The following is a 15,239-nucleotide window of genomic DNA, read 5'->3' on the forward strand; positions in this document are numbered from 1 at the left end:
GCACTGCAGAGATTGGCCACCCTCCACTAACTTGGAATATCTCAAGCTTTAAGACTTTCTTTCTTTCCAGTTCATCAGGGCCAGCTGGAAAAGCATCTGCCAAGCGGAGAACTCACTTGCAAGGGCTCAAATTCAAAATGAGGCCTGGGACTAAGCAGTTCTGCACTATTGCCTCAATACTTTTTACACCTGGGCTTCTCACTAAATGCAAGGTTAATCAGGCAAAAACACATATTCCATCCTGCCTGTAAAATTAACTGTGGGCTACCATCAGCAGACCATAGGTCTTGCTCTTGTAATTCCCTCACATTTTCACACTGCAAAGGAGAGGTTGCTTACTCCATCTGGCCCCAGGCACTGGGATCTTCATTCCGTTTCAGTTTTTAGCATTTGGAAAGGCAGCACAATCCTTTGCTAAAACTTTATTACCACAAAGTGGGCAACAGAAGCAACTCTGGGAGCTTCCCCAGTGACTGACCTCTGCCATAAGCCACAGGCGCAGTGCCTGGGACGGCTGAGGACAGGAGAAGCCGTCCATCAAATGTGATCCTGGCTGCAGGAAAGACCCTCCTCACATTTCCTACAGAGATGAGTCAAGCACAGGTTTCCGAGTCCACAGCAGCACATCGGCACAGTAAAAGGGGAGAGGTTTCAGAAAGATTTGTGACAGAAATGGTAACATGGGTATGATTAAGATTGAAGCACGAACTAAAATACCTGCGTAAACACCAGAAGACACATGAGAGGAAGATTTAAAAGAATGGCTTCCATGGAAAGTGCAGAACAATGTTCCCAGTGAAAGGAGTGATTTGTTTCCAGCCAGCCCAGCCAGCCTGTGCTCTGACACCAGTGACACTCAGTGACACCCAGTGACACCCAGTGACACTCAGTGACACACCCAGTGACACCCAGTGACACACCCAGTGACACCCAGTGACACCCAGTGACACCCGGGGGACCACGAGCAATGGGGCATGGAGCCTCCCTCAGCCAACAGAACACGGGTGCAGCTTATATCGCACTAACTTGCAAGAGAACTGTCCTGTAAACAAGAGACTGAAAAACAATCTTTGTGTCTTGAGCAGAGGGGAGCTTTTATCACGATTTATAGAGATTTACCAGATGAACTGGTTCTCCTCGTCTCCCTGTTCATTTTCTTTCTCTGTGGTCTGATTTCAGCTCATGTCTAGATGCCGTTATCATGGATCTGTTATAACCCATCCTAGCTAAAACACAAGGGCAAAAGACACGGCGGCACCTGGGCTAAGCACACGGGCCCGGGGCTGTGCCGGGCGGCACCGCCTCTCCCCGCCCATCAGGCCCATCACCGGCGTGAGGGGAAAGAACTACATCTCCCGTCATGCTCTACCCCGAGCCGCCTACACCGCCTGTGCGCGACCGCGCGTTGCACGGCGGGAGTTGTAGTCCGTGGTGGCGGCGCCGCGGAAGTGACTCGGCGGCGCCGGGGTGAGCGGGGGCGTGTTGACTTTCCGGGGACGGAGCTCATGGAGGCTCGGGAATAGCGAGTCGTCTGAAGGGGTTCGCCGGCCGCCGCCATGTTCGGCTGCCTGGTGGCGGGCAGGCTGGTGAGCGCTGCCCGGGCCCGGGCGGGGCCCTCAAACCCGCTCGGGGGCGGGGTGCAGCTGCCGCAGGGCCCTTGGGAGCCGCAGGCAGGGTCCCAGCCCGCCCGGCTCGGCTGGCTCCGGCCCCGCGTCCCCACAGGCAGCTGCCTTCTCCAGCGTCCTTGCCGGGAGGTGCTTGCCATCCCCCTGCCAATGTTGTCTCCTCAGAGACAAGCTGGGAGCTTAACAGAAGCTTTTTAAGGCTAGATTGTGCCTTGGCTGCAAGGATGTGGCATCTCGGGTAAAGAGGAGGGTATCTTTTGCTCTGGCATTCAGCCATCCTTCTGTTGCCTTTCTCAAGGTCTATTGTATTTCCTATGTGAACAGGTTTCCATGATCCTGGGGTTGTGCCAGCCAGGTGGTCAACAGCCACTTCTTAGTGACTTGGCAACCTCTTCTGCACCCTATTTTCCTCCTACGCACATGGGGAGCGAAGGTATTCTGATCCTGTAGTCCCGGGTGGGATATGTGTTCAGTGCAGGTAGAACAAGACTGTTGTGTCTTTCTGGTAATATTTTTTGCAGTTGTTCTTCTGCTGTGTTTGACTTTTATCTGGCTATTTTGCTCTTTAGGCTAGTACGTTCCTCACTTTTTTTGTTATGTACCACTTTAGGTGTGTTTCTGTAAAAGGAAATTCACAGACAGATGAAGATGAAAAATCGTGTTAATACTAATAAAGGTTTTGTTCTCTTTAGGTACAAGCTGCACCTCAACAAGTGGCTGAAGACAAATTTGTATTTGATTTACCAGACTATGAAAACATCAACCATGTAGTGGTCTTCATGCTGGGAACTATACCATTTCCAGATGGAATGGGAGGATCTGTCTATTTTTGTTACCCAGACCAGAGTGGGATGGCAGTGTGGCAGCTGCTGGGGTTTGTCACTAATGAGAAGCCAAGTGCCATCTTCAAAATTTCTGGTCTGAAATCTGGTAAGACTGGTAGAACATAGTAATCGGTGCGACAGATGTGTTCCTGAATGTATAAGGGATATATGTGTGAAGGTTGCTTTGAACAAAAAGCTACTTAAAAAGGCAGCAATCCAGGTTTCAGATAGTACTGAAGCAGCCTGTCAGCTTCATGGAAATCTGTCTGTATGTTACTGTTCTTGTGAAAATTCTCTTTCGTCTTCTCTTGTGCGTGGTGTTGATCTGGAAATTCTTTGAAGGAGACTTAATGTGGTTTTGTCCTCTGCATAGGACATGATCCTGTAACTTTCCTGCCATGTTTTTAGGTGTTTGTCTGGAGATGCCAGCAGCATTTTCTTTCAGCTTCCTCTGCTAAGCAGCTGTATTCTTTGTAGCACAGACAGGCTTTGTAGTGAGTAGAGCCCAGCAGTGATTTCTGACAGCTGGCACTACCCAGCCAGGGCCAGTTGCTCTATAAAATTGTCCAATAGAGGGTGTCCTCATTGAAAGCAGCTTTCCAAATGTTTTAATACTTTTGGTACATTCAGTAGGGGGGTGCATGTATGTGTGTGCATGTGTTTTCCTAAATACATGTGGGGTTTGCTGTGTGTTTTACAAAAAGATGAGACATTCCAATGGCACACCTTTGGCATATGAAAGGAACAGATACATCAGTCAAGCAGCTTAAAGTGTTACAGTGAATAAAGTAGTACACATCTTTTATGTGCTTGGATGTAGTCTACATCTTTAACTTGGATCTCAGTTTAATTAAACTTTGAGGTTGCTCTGCTAAAATGTATGCATTCATGACATGACATGGCATGCTTTCTTTTGTGTCAGTCCTGGATGTGGCAGTACAGTTGAGATAAGGGCTCTCAAGCTGCAGAGCGAAATGGATTCTGACCATACACATTCCTCAAAAATTTGGGCTTTCTTCAGAAGAGGGAGCAACTGCAGCAAGGGTTTGGGGGGATGTGGTTTTGTGTATCCCAAAGCTGTGTGGTTAGTGCAACAGTAAAGCATATCGCCAGTGCTTTTGGCATATGTTTCTCATGCTTGAACGATTCACTGGTGTGTGCTCTTCGACAGCTTTGGAGGAAAATGTGTTTTCAGATGTTTTTTGCATAATTAGCCATAATTTCCCAGTAAGGGCTGCTCTCAAGGAAGAAGTCAGTGGCATAGTTGAACACGTTTTCAGTGCCTTGAGGCACTGCTGTGCTTGATTTGAGCAGCAGAGATCTCTGCTGTTCCCATTGCCTGCAGCTTAGCTCTGACTGTGGACTCAATCTAAGCTACACAATCTAAGTTTCCATGGCCGTAAACGTTTTTAAGGTGAAGAAGACTGTAACAGCTGGAATCATTGAGAGACATTACTGATACTTGAACTCTGCATTTTTGGTTAAACACCTGATTGAGAGGACCAAAGTGTGTCCGTGTCAGCTCCCAGGGAAGCAGTGGTTGTAGCAAAGTTTCATTTGTTTATATTTAAAGAAGGAGCTTAGAAATGCTCCCTGCCTTGGATTTGTAAGGTTTTTTTTGGTTTTCAGTTGTGCCTGAAGGTGTGGTAGAAATAGAAAAGAAACTTTGGGCTTGTATTTTGCATCCTTACTCTGGAAGTATGTTGACAAGTGGGTAAGAGTTACAGCAGAGCTTTTTCCATGACAGACTTTTCTGCTGTGATACTGTTTATGCTCTAAAATGATGTCTGCATTTGAGGCCCACAAATGGGTAAGGGTTTTGTTGTGATTGGGCTGAAAGGTAATGAGGGCTTAATCACTGAATTAAGGGTTCAGTGAAGGGAAGGAAATGGGTGGAAAAATACTTTTCTGATAGTAGTTGCTCTGTGATGATGAAATGTGTTGGAGAGTGCAGGGTCTGAGCTTGTAAAAACTGAGCCTGTATTTCAGTACTGATTTACATTCTCTGCATTTGGAAGGTTTGGAATGCTAGTTGCAAGAGCCGAGCATGGAAAACGTGGAGTGTATTTCTCCTGGACAATGGATGCTTTTATTTCACACTTTTAGGCAGACATCTTTCCAAGGCCATGATTCTGTGGGAGTTCATGGAAAATTAATGGAATGGATATGTTTTATTGTTTGGATCATGACTGTCTAAAGTAATCATACATTGTAACAGATCCTGTTGCTTGAGGATGTTACATTTTTATTGAAATGTCAGTTCCTTAGGTGAAGAAGTTACAAGATGCAAAACTTGTACCAGCTCAGTTGCTATTGGACTTTTTAATAATGAACTTGATACTTGGTTTCTGATTGCTTGTATCAAGCAAGCCTCTGTCAACAGCAAATGCTGAGATCATGTAGGAATGACATTTCTCAAAGAGGTTCTAAATAGCATTTCAGGGGATGAATGCTCTTCTTGCTTACCTTGTGTTAAAGCAACACTTTAATAGGAGTGCTTTACTCCTAAGGTAGCACTATATTGTTGTGGGATCTGGAGTGAGGACTAGCACTTTGCCTCAGTTGAAAAGGGTGCTGAGTTAATGAGTGCACTTTCTGGGTTGGCTGTTTGCTTCTTTGTGCGTTGTGTCTCTGCAAAGGAATAGTCAGGTTCCTTGAGGTCTTCAGTCTTCATCTCAGTTCAACTTGTCAGACTGTTTTTGTGGGCTGAGTTTTTGACTAAGTCAAAATCTCCATTATAATCTCCATTAGCCTTCCTTGCAGCTCAAGATAGTGCTGACTGGTGTGTGCAGGACAGCTCTTGATTAGCTTTGCTTTCTCCTGCTAGTTAAGAGGCCAGAGAGTGCTGCTGAGATTGCCTCTGTGTTAAGAGGGTACTGGACTATTGTGTTCTCACAAACACAGGTGCAGTATTAGTGTTCATTTACTGATCGCATTGTGGTCCCACAGACATTTTCCTGCATTTTCCTTTAGAGATGCTGACAGAAGAGTACATGATTTAAGTGACTCTGAGTGTCTGTCCTTGTGTGCAGAGACGTTGGCGGAAGTTGGGACTGAAAGTATGGGTTGAGAAAGGTCAGAAGTGAGGGCAGAGGGCTGGGATGATGCCTGCGTTTAGAGAGTGCGGTTTGGGGATGGTTCCTTGTTGTCTTTGTGGCACTTGCAAACTCAGAGGCCTTTCTGTTCCATGACCTTGATTTCTTTGACCTTTGCTGCTCTTGGTGGGCTTTAGCAGTTCAGATGAGACCTGGGGCTGCCCAGCGCTCCCTGGGTCAGAGGGATCATAAACTAGTGCTCTCTACTTTTTCAGAACAGGTTCACTAGAACCTGGCTTTAATGAGTGAATCAAACAACTGCAGCAGTGCTGCAATTGTTCCTGTTTAGCTGCAATTGCCAAAAAGTGAATTAAAAGCTTGGTTCCTGTAGAGAGAGGTTCTGCTGCTGTCTTCTACTCACCAATCGTATTCCCTCTTGAATCCATTTATTTCCCAGGGAGCTGTAAAGTCATGTTTTTCTGTATTTTAGACATTTCCTTATGATCTGTTGTGCGTTTTAAATGTCCCAATCACACTGTTCCATCTGTTGTGCTTGTGTGTACTCGTGCCTGTGCTTGGGCTGTGGTTTTTCTGTATTTCCTGAGACAGGGAGGTGCCTCTGGTGGGAGCTGGGGAGTACCTTCTATAGGAGAAGCACAGTGGTTGAAGTTACACAGCCTTTAATTGTGTGCCAAACCTAACGTGTGCTGTTCGTGGTGCTTTCAGGGAAGGGAAGTCAACATCCCTTTGGTGCCATGAACCTCCCACAGACGCCAACAGTGGCTCAGATTGGAATCTCAGTGGAACTGCTGGAGAACCTGGCCCAGCAGACTCCTGTTGCAAGTGCTGCTGTGTCATCAGTAGATTCATTCACAGAGGTAGCCTGAACATTACGTTCTCAGAAATTCTCTCTTCTATGGAAGTCTCATTGAGCCTCTGAAGCACTAATTGGGGAGTGGGTAGGGGGTGCTGCTGGGGGTGGCAGTAGGATTGTAACCAACCTAATAATTGTCAAATCATTTGGTTGGATGCTTTGAAACTATGAAATTGCTTTTTCTTACACTGAAAAACTGTCTCCTGTGAGGCCAAGTGATTCATTTGTGTCAGTATCACTCTACTGTAAAATTATTTATGATACTTCTTATATAGAAGTATCATAAGCTGCTTCTTATAGGAGCAGCTATGACTAAATACATGTTAGAGAGAGGATATCTGGTGATTGGTGCTGAAACTTCAGTACATAGACTTGCAGGGATGGCCAAAATTACTCCCAAGTTAAGGCAAATGCGGGCATGGGTGCAGAGTGGTATTCAGGTGTACCATTTTACCTGGAGAAATCCTTCTGATGTAGTAGCTCTGCAGAACGACAGAATTATGCCCTTTCCCACAGAAAGATTTTTATTTGTTTTTCCCCAGTGTCTTCTCTGTGGCTCAGGCCTTGGGCTGCAAGATGTGCCATTTTTTAACCCAGCCTGTCCATTAGTTTGAACCTCTGGAAATCCTCAGCCAGCTCTGGCACTTAGCTGGCAGTCTAACAGCAGTCCAAGGCAAGCTAGACCTGCTTAGTGGGTCTTGATTTCCCCAACTCTGATGGCTCTGGCATTTTCTTTCAACATTTCAGCAGTTGGTGAGGCTTTTCTTCAGGCCTTTTTTTATTTTCCAGGCGCTTGCTGAGGGAGACTGGTAATTGTACAGTAATCCTGATACTGTAGCTGATGTTCTTTGGCAATTTATACACATTGTAGCTCCAAATAAGTAATGTTTCTTGCAGAAAGTTACCATGACTAGGAGTTGACCAACAGCTATTTTTGTATAGTACAGTTAATTGAGATTTTCTGGATTTGTTAGGAGCAAAGGACACCTAAATAAATATTTCTGATTCTACCAATTTTTATTATGTTATATTAAGTTATGAGGAATAATGTGCCACATCAGGTAATTTGCAAGGTGGCTTATGGATTTTTCTGGCAGTATTATTTAAAGGAAAAAAACAACCACCTCATGATTGCATAACATTTTTACAAATGTTATTTTCAGCTAAGGGAATTTTTCTGTTCAAAACAGAGCAGCATCTAACTGTGAGCATCTTAACTGAAATTGTAATTGCCTTCAAGGAATGCATTTGGCCCAAAGGGTAAAGTTCTACTTATTCCTATAGAGAAAATGTTTGAGGTCGAAGTGTAAAGGAAATCTCTGAGGGAGATTTCAGACGAAGGGCATATATGACTGGGAACATATTTGTTAATAACTAATGGCTGTCATTTAATATTTGACATCAGCTCTTTGGAACTGCTACATTATAGCAAGAAAAGTATTTTTTAATGGCGAAATCATCTCTTGCCACCCTAAGTTAAGGAGTTGATCTCCTATTACATTTTTACTAAGTTTTATGAAGTTTTTATGATGGATTATGTCTTTTTTATGTATATAAACTTACCTATAAAAAAGAAGTAGGACAAAACCCCTAGAGTTCTGCATGTGAGTAGGGTGAGACTGAGGGTAGAGTTGTGGGATATGATTGCTTCTGCTCATTTTGTCAGAGGGGAGCACGAGACTATGCATTTATTAAATCAAGCTGTTTTCTTGCATTATTTCACTGTCTATGAAATGTTCTAATGAAAATTCTTTGTTCTCTCATCAAAACAAGGTGTAATTTTTTATTTTTTTTAAGAATGGGAGAAATAAGGAGGTACTGTAGACTTGTATATTTGTGGACTGGCTGGGAATGTCCTACAACCTCATCCTCTGCACACAGCTATTCCTTGGGCTCTCTTTCACTCTCTTCTTTTCTAGTCCTACAGTGTTCAGGAGCACTCTATGCATCCTTTAGGTGTTTTCCCCACAAGATCTTGGGGGAAAAGATTCCAGGGCAGATTCTGTGGGGAATGCTAAAGGAATTTGCCCTGTCACTGGAATCTGATGAGTTGTAACTAGACAGATTGCAGACTTTTCCGATCGTTTAACAAGTGCTTTTCTGGGAGCTGGAATGGCAGCTTTGGCCCAGTCTGGAGTTTCTGATTATTCAGTTTGGAGGAGAGGGACAGCTCCTATCACTGCATCACTTCTTTGTCACAAACAGAAAATGTTCTTCACAAAGCTGTTTGTCCAGTTGGATGAAATTGCACAGAGAGAGGGCAAATGAAGATGCTTAAAGTGATTTCTGGATGCCAGATGGATCCAAGGGCAAGACCAAAGCTTAGGATGTTTTGATCGTTGTCTGTGGAGCTACTGTATCCACTTTCCCACTGTGGATAGATGGCAATGCTAAAACTACTTCATGCAGGAGCTGTATATCTGCTAAACTTTCACGCAGAAATTTAAATTGAAGAAAGAACTTCCTTAAAATATCTGTTCTTTTTTTTTTTTCCAGTTCACTCAGAAGATGTTGGATAACTTCTATAACTTTGCTTCCTCATTTGCTGTTACTCAGGCACAGATGACCCCAAATCCTTCTGAAGCTTTCATTCCTGCAAATGTAGTTCTGAAATGGTAATGGCAGTGATCTCTAGTAAAAAAATGTTCTTTTTTTCTAGGCATTAGACCATCATTTCTAAGCACTGAACTATTGTTCTGCTATTCAGTGAGGTGATGCTGAAGTGTTCTAAAATTGTTATTTCTTGTATAGAGAGGTCCTGCCTGCTGTTTTTATATTTATTTGTCAGCTTTTGTTGTTGTTAGAAAAGTGCCATGCCACCAATGAAACTTTTTTGGTTCTAAAAAAGTTGCCTTTGACATATGTGCATTTGCAGTGTGTTGCTGATAATGCAAATGCTCTGGAGTTGTTGGAAGACAGAGCACAATGATACTTGTCAGTTTGTGCTTGTTTTATTTGGTCTCTTCCTAGACATAGTTCCAGCACAGCTGCCTTACTTAAGAATATGTGAGAGGTGATGAAATCATGTTACTTGTTGACCTGGTTCTGTCACCAAGACCCTTGAGTGTAAATCCACAAGTCCCTCTGGGAGTCGTTTTCCAGGGACTGGTTTAATAACTGTCTGGAGATAGCCTGTGTAGTCTGGAGATAAATTGTGAACTGCAGGCAATCCTTTAGGTTATATGAAAGTGTCTTTCCTATCAGTTTGGCCTTATTTATTTAGCCTCTGCAGTATTAACCTAAGCTCTTTTTAAATCAGTATTTGAGACTATCTGAATACAGTTTTATCATTAGTAAGATCTCATGAATATGCAAGCAGTTGATGAGAGTTATATGTTTTGTTTGAGAGTATGATTTGGTGCGGATGCCTTGTGTTTAGAAGGTAACTACAAATTCCATGAATTGTCTGTGGGTGGGGTCCCTGATGTGACTGCTCAGTGCCTGGGTGAGGCTGAAGTGTTTGAATAACCCTTCAGTCTTTTCTGACTTGAACTGGGCTGTGAACTATGAGGTATAGAAGAACATTTTATGGTTTCCTGTTTCATTGGCAATACCTTTTGATTCTTTACGTTTTGGGTTTGTGAGGATTAAAAGAGGGGTTTTAACGTTCATGGCTCAAAGCCTATAGGCTTCTCTATTTTTTCTTCTTTTAGAAAGGCACAGAAATTGTATATTTTTCTATTTCTTCACTGTGTGTCAACAGTGAATTCTGATGCTCAGTTTGTTTATGGTTTGCTTGGTTTTGTGTGTATGGAAAATGAAATTAGGACATCATGTGCCTATGTGTGCATATATGCATATATATGCATATAACAGATGTTTGCATTATGTGTTAGAAAATTACATTTCCTCATTTGATTTTACTAAAACATTACCATCCATGCTCCAGTTCATACTTCTACCTGCCCAGACTTTGATTTCCTAGTCCAAAAAATGTTATGTGTAAAACAACCAGTTATAATTCATGGATTTGTTTAGGTTGGAACAGACCTTTAAGATGGAGTCCAACCATTCATCTCCTGCTGCCAAGTGCACCACAAACCCAGGGCCAATAAAACATGCCCACACCTCTTTTAAACACAGCCAAGAATGGTGACTCCACCACTTCCAGTGCTGAACAACCCCTTCAGTGAAGAAAATTTTCCTCATATCCAATCTAAATTAACTTACAATTTTACTAAGCTTGAATGAGTCTCCTTTGGGATACTGCTTTAATGAAATTCGTCTTGGTGAAATACACAAGGCTAACTGCAAATATTCTAGATATGCAAATGGGTTTGGGATTTGCTAATTTCCTGGTGTGAAGTAGACGTAATTTATCATGTTCTCTGCATAGACCAAATTATTTGTACTCTTTAAAAATACAATTTTATATGCAGCAGCTGTTACTTTTTGGTTGTTTTTTTTTTTTTTTTCTAGGTATGAAAACTTCCAGAGACGTCTGACACAGAACCCTCTCTTTTGGAAAACATAAGCTTAAATTCTGTCATTTGGAGTTCTTTGTAAAGTGTTACCTGAAAGATGCATCAAGTAACTCCACTGAAGATTTTGGGGGGGGAGGAGGGGAAAACCAAACAACGATTAGTCTAAATAGACAAACTAGGAACTTTTATATTACTCTTGAACAGTATTTAAAATTAAAATCAATGAAAATTATTAGTCTGCATGTTGGTTTATTTAATTGAAGTGCTTGGTTTCAACAAGAAATCAGTGTTCCATGTTGAAATACTTCTTTGGAACTGCATTTAAAGTGGAAAAATTACAAGATGAAAAATGGCAGCATTGTGTCATACTTGTGTGTTGCTTTGGGATGTTTCTGATGTACATAAACCAAATGCAGTTTTTCCTTCTTTACCTCATTTGAGGGGTGATCAGGCAACTGTGAATATGCTGATGGTTTTCCTGCTGTAAATTGCAGGAAGTTCTTCCACTTTGTGGACAATCAATATTCCTGTCCCCAGCTCATATAAAAGGTACAGCAGTATTTCCCTCTTTGGCAGTAAGACACTGTTGAGCTTAATCTTGGAGTACATGTCTTTAGCTTTTCCTGTATGAAAGTGTAATGAAGAGGAATTGGCTGTGCTAGAAGAATTATTTCCAGTAATAAGAGAGTAAAATAATGTTTCTCTTAGAAACAGATGTGGGGTATCTGATAATGCTGTCTAGGTTATTGGCACCCAAGGCTGTCGCATTTGCTCATAAATTCATAGGGTTTTGGGGTGGTCTGAGTGGTTCTCATGACAAGTGCAGTTTCTGCTAGTGCAATGGCTTCAGCCTGCTCAGGTATCTCACAGGTGAGCTCCAGCTGGCCCTTCTGTTCACTAGATTAGGTTGATCAGAAATACTATTTTCAACAATAGATCTTGATATTTGTATGTTACTTTTTGTAACCAAGGACTAAGATTGTTCCGAAACCACTGGCATAAAAATAAAAGTTTTAACTGGTTTAATTGACAGGGAAATGATGCCTTGAAGGAGTCCTTTGTCAAGTCAAGTCAGCCTTAGGTACACTTGTCCTGAGAAAGGAATCTCAGTCCTCCATAGGTGCTCAATGACACCTATGTCATTTCTGCCTCAGCTTAAAATGGACTCTTCCCTTGCATAAAAGCAGAGGGACCCTAGGAATAAAAGGAATGAGCTCAACCTGCAGCCCAGAAGAGAAGGAAAGTAATGAAACCCAGGAAAGCTGTGTAAGAACAGCTTTTGAAACGTAAAACTAATTCCCCCCAGGTAATTTATGGAAAAAAGGATTATTTCCCAGAAGCCATGGCACAGACCAAGCCCTGAAAAATTTGGGTTGCCTCCATGACTAAAGGCTTAATTTTCATGAAGATACAGTTGTAGGCCAAATGTCTGTGGAGAAGCAGCAAAGAGGGAAGTTAGCAGAGGCCCAGGCTCAACTTCATCAGAAGGGGTCATTAGGATCATTCTGTGTGACCTGTCAAATTCTGGTGTATGGTGTGGTAGTTTTGTCACACAGGTGGCAGATGCCTCACATAGCTGGTGATAGAAGTGGTTCAGAAGAGACAAGAGGGGCCAAATGGAAGTTGGGAATGGTCATTGCTCAGCTTCTCACACTTCTAAGAAGCATCTGGCTGCTGTGGAAATAAGCGATTAACACTTCATAAGCAAGGCATCAGGAGTTAGGTAATGTGTCTACATCATGTAACAAACTCACTCCATCAGCACAATTTAATTAACAAAGGAGTGATTTAATTGTAAAAAAAGAGGTACTAGCTACAACTTCCTCATCTGACTGGCCAGAGCTGCCCACTGTGAAATAATCCTCATGTCACTACTCCTTATTGCAACTTTCTATGGCCCTTGCATTCTGACATGGTTTGGTGAAGAATGAGTCATAGACCTTAAGGTATTTAAACCCAAGGGCCCTGTTTGGGCACAGGCTGTCACTCTGCTGTTCAGTCTTCTCTAGTTTATAACAAGCTACTTGTGTTCTGACCAAAGCTGCATTCCAGTTATTCCAGATGTTTGGGCTTCAGGAAGCCAGACACACCAGACTAGACCATGTGGGTGGGATCAGTAAGTCCAGCCATGAGCACTGTGGCTGCTCTTGCCCCAGCTCCAGTCATTAAGGCTATAAGTGAAAAATTGTGATTATATGGGGTTTGAATAATTCAATAGTGTAGATTATGAACTTTTCCCAGTGCTGTAGCCACTGTGTGTTCAGCAGGTGTTGTCTCTGAGCTCACCGAATGTGGCACATGCTTGAGAGCATTATTGTAAATTACTTTTCTTTCCTGCTGTGACTGAGCTTACAGATCAGAAACTCACAGAGGGAAAACTCTATCCCCCTTCAGTATCAGTATTTTGCCTTCCACAACCTCTGTGAAAATAAGAACTGATTAATTTCTACTGGCCATTTCTGTGGATGGCCAGACTGCTTCTCAAGCAGAAGTGCTTTTTGTTTCTCAGCTTTGAAGCACAGGATTATGGTGGATGAGTTGCAGTAGCTCTGTGAGATCCTATCATATGATCAGTAGTTAGGATGCTTGAGGAAACAGGCATTCAGTTTGTTTAAGGAAATTTAATGTAAGAAACTCCAGGGTCTTCAATTCTGTCTCCTAGCAATACTTTTGACATTAACATCGTGGTTTTAAAATAAAAGAACAGGATTATAGGAATAAATATGAGGAGTAACAAAGATACATACATTCATTTATTTGGCCTTTAACACACATACATGTATCTATCTATATATATATCCTTTCTTTCCTTCACACACAAAATACTAGATTTTCTTACCTCACATCAGGCCAGAGGTGTAATACCTGTAATAATAACAATTTCAATGTAATATAAATTATTTGTAATGATCCTGCTACATTTAGAGTCCTGAAGAAAACCTGTACAAAAAAAAAAAAAAAAAAAAAAAAAAAAAAAAAAAAAAAACCTGTCTACTGATCATTCAGTTTTGAGGCTAAACATACCCTTCCATGCCAAACTCATAACCATGACAGGGATAGATATATTTCCCTTGATTTTGGGATATTTTCCCAATTGTTTTCCTTCCCAAGCCAACAGAAATTGCTAAGTAGAGTGGATTCTTTTCACAATCTGCCCTCACCTCACCGCCATGCCCAGAGAAAAATTTAAAAATACAGGAAGCAACAAAGTGCATATATTGCTGCTGGCTTATCAGAAACAGATGCAAGATTTATGGCAAGCAGTCAAAATTCTAATTATGCAAAGGATTTATTTGTTTTTAAAAAGTGCCTTCATTTCTTTATTGACAGTATTTTCCTGACACAGCTCATGGTGACAGCGAAGTATTCCCAGGTGAACCTAACTGTGCTTGTAGCACTTGGAGAGGAAGTTAATTCCTTGACTTTCAGCCACAGAACCAGAGCTCCCTAATACAAACAGTGGTGAAACATGAGCATGAAATGCACCAGAGAAAACCAGCACTCCTGCCTATACTAGGAAGGGCAAATTTCATCTGTATTTGCATAAAATTTTTTTGGCCTAACGTTAAAAAACCTCAAGGAGAACCTGATTTAAAATTGCATTGTGGTAGCGTTCTTTATTCATTCACCACCAGATGGAGCAGCAGCACCCCAGGAAACAGGACCATGCTCTGAGAACAGAGACCTTTTAAGTGAACCAGTGGTTTAACAATCAGGAACCTGTTTTCTATTTCTACGTCCAGCTGTGGTACAAACCTTCTTGCTGTCTCTGGGCAAAGTCTCTGCCTAAAGTTAGAACTGTAGTCTTAGCCTACCATTTATGCAATTTCTTAGTTTCTGAATGCTACTGGAAAGCATTTGCAAAGGCTAAATGGCACCAGCCTCCAACCCAAGTGTTCTTAGGATAGCTAATTCAATCAAAGCTCTTTCCTTGAGGAAGCCTGAGCACTCCCAGTGCTTTTCTGGAGTGCTCTCCCAACCACACCCCAGCCCCATAATTGTTCAGATTCTACCAACCTCATACATTTTCCACAGAATGATCTATGAGGTCTATGGGCCATTGCTGTTGTGTAAACACTGGCTCACACTATGACAGCAGTTCTGTAGATGCAGGAAGTTAAACTTTCCCCAAGCTCCCAGTCCCACCTGTCTCCCTCTGCAGCTGATCTGTGTTCAATTCTGCAGAAATTTCAGTTTCCTCCCTCTGGAGGAAACTCAGGCTTCCACATGGTTCTGCCCAACTCTGTGGGTTTACACTTGGCTTCCTGATCACCTCTCTTGACCAGAGAGGGGCACAAGAAAGACCATACTGGCCATTTGGCTTGCACAAGAAAAACAAGGTCCAAAATCCAGTTCAATTAAACACTAATTTTGAACAGACCCATAGTACTACTGAACTTTTCCCAGTGGTAAGAACAAGGATTTAAAAGAGGGCGAAAAAAAAAAAAAAAAAAAAA

The 15,239-nt window shown here is 42.2% G+C and overlaps 1 protein-coding gene across 3 annotated transcripts; it reads left to right on the forward strand.

Moving 5' to 3' along the window:
• The first annotated feature begins 1,473 nt into the window (after window positions 1-1,473).
• HIKESHI (heat shock protein nuclear import factor hikeshi) lies at window positions 1,474-11,137 on the forward strand. Of its 3 annotated transcripts, none has more exons than XM_066341258.1 (6): window positions 1,477-1,586; window positions 1,950-2,058; window positions 2,318-2,555; window positions 6,211-6,362; window positions 8,855-8,973; window positions 10,778-11,137. In XM_066341258.1, exons 3-6 carry the CDS (start codon window positions 2,405-2,407, stop codon window positions 10,830-10,832), a joined length of 477 nt encoding a protein of 158 aa, XP_066197355.1. In that variant the 5' UTR covers window positions 1,477-1,586; window positions 1,950-2,058; window positions 2,318-2,404; the 3' UTR covers window positions 10,833-11,137. The 3 variants fall into 3 exon arrangements, with proteins under 3 accessions (XP_066197354.1, XP_066197355.1, XP_066197356.1); XM_066341259.1 differs by lacking the exon at window positions 1,477-1,586 and adding an exon at window positions 1,699-1,863; XM_066341257.1 differs by lacking the exon at window positions 1,950-2,058 and having other exon boundaries at window positions 1,474-1,586.
• Window positions 11,138-15,239: the final 4,102 nt, after the last annotated feature.

Source organism: Sylvia atricapilla, chromosome 2 (assembly GCF_009819655.1).
Source record: "Sylvia atricapilla isolate bSylAtr1 chromosome 2, bSylAtr1.pri, whole genome shotgun sequence".
Classification (NCBI taxonomy): domain Eukaryota; kingdom Metazoa; phylum Chordata; class Aves; order Passeriformes; family Sylviidae; genus Sylvia; species Sylvia atricapilla.

What these genes read in the sequence shown, in the direction of transcription:
- HIKESHI (XM_066341257.1), top strand. Translation starts at nt 1,557, where the DNA reads ATGTTCGGCTGCCTGGTGGCGGGCAGGCTG. An exon ending in GCCTGGTGGCGGGCAGGCTG is followed by an intron (nt 1,587 to 2,317) that starts GTGAGCGCTGCC and finishes TGTTCTCTTTAG; the next exon opens with GTACAAGCTGCACCTCAACA. An exon ending in CAGTAGATTCATTCACAGAG is followed by an intron (nt 6,363 to 8,854) that starts GTAGCCTGAACA and finishes TTTTTTTTCCAG; the next exon opens with TTCACTCAGAAGATGTTGGA.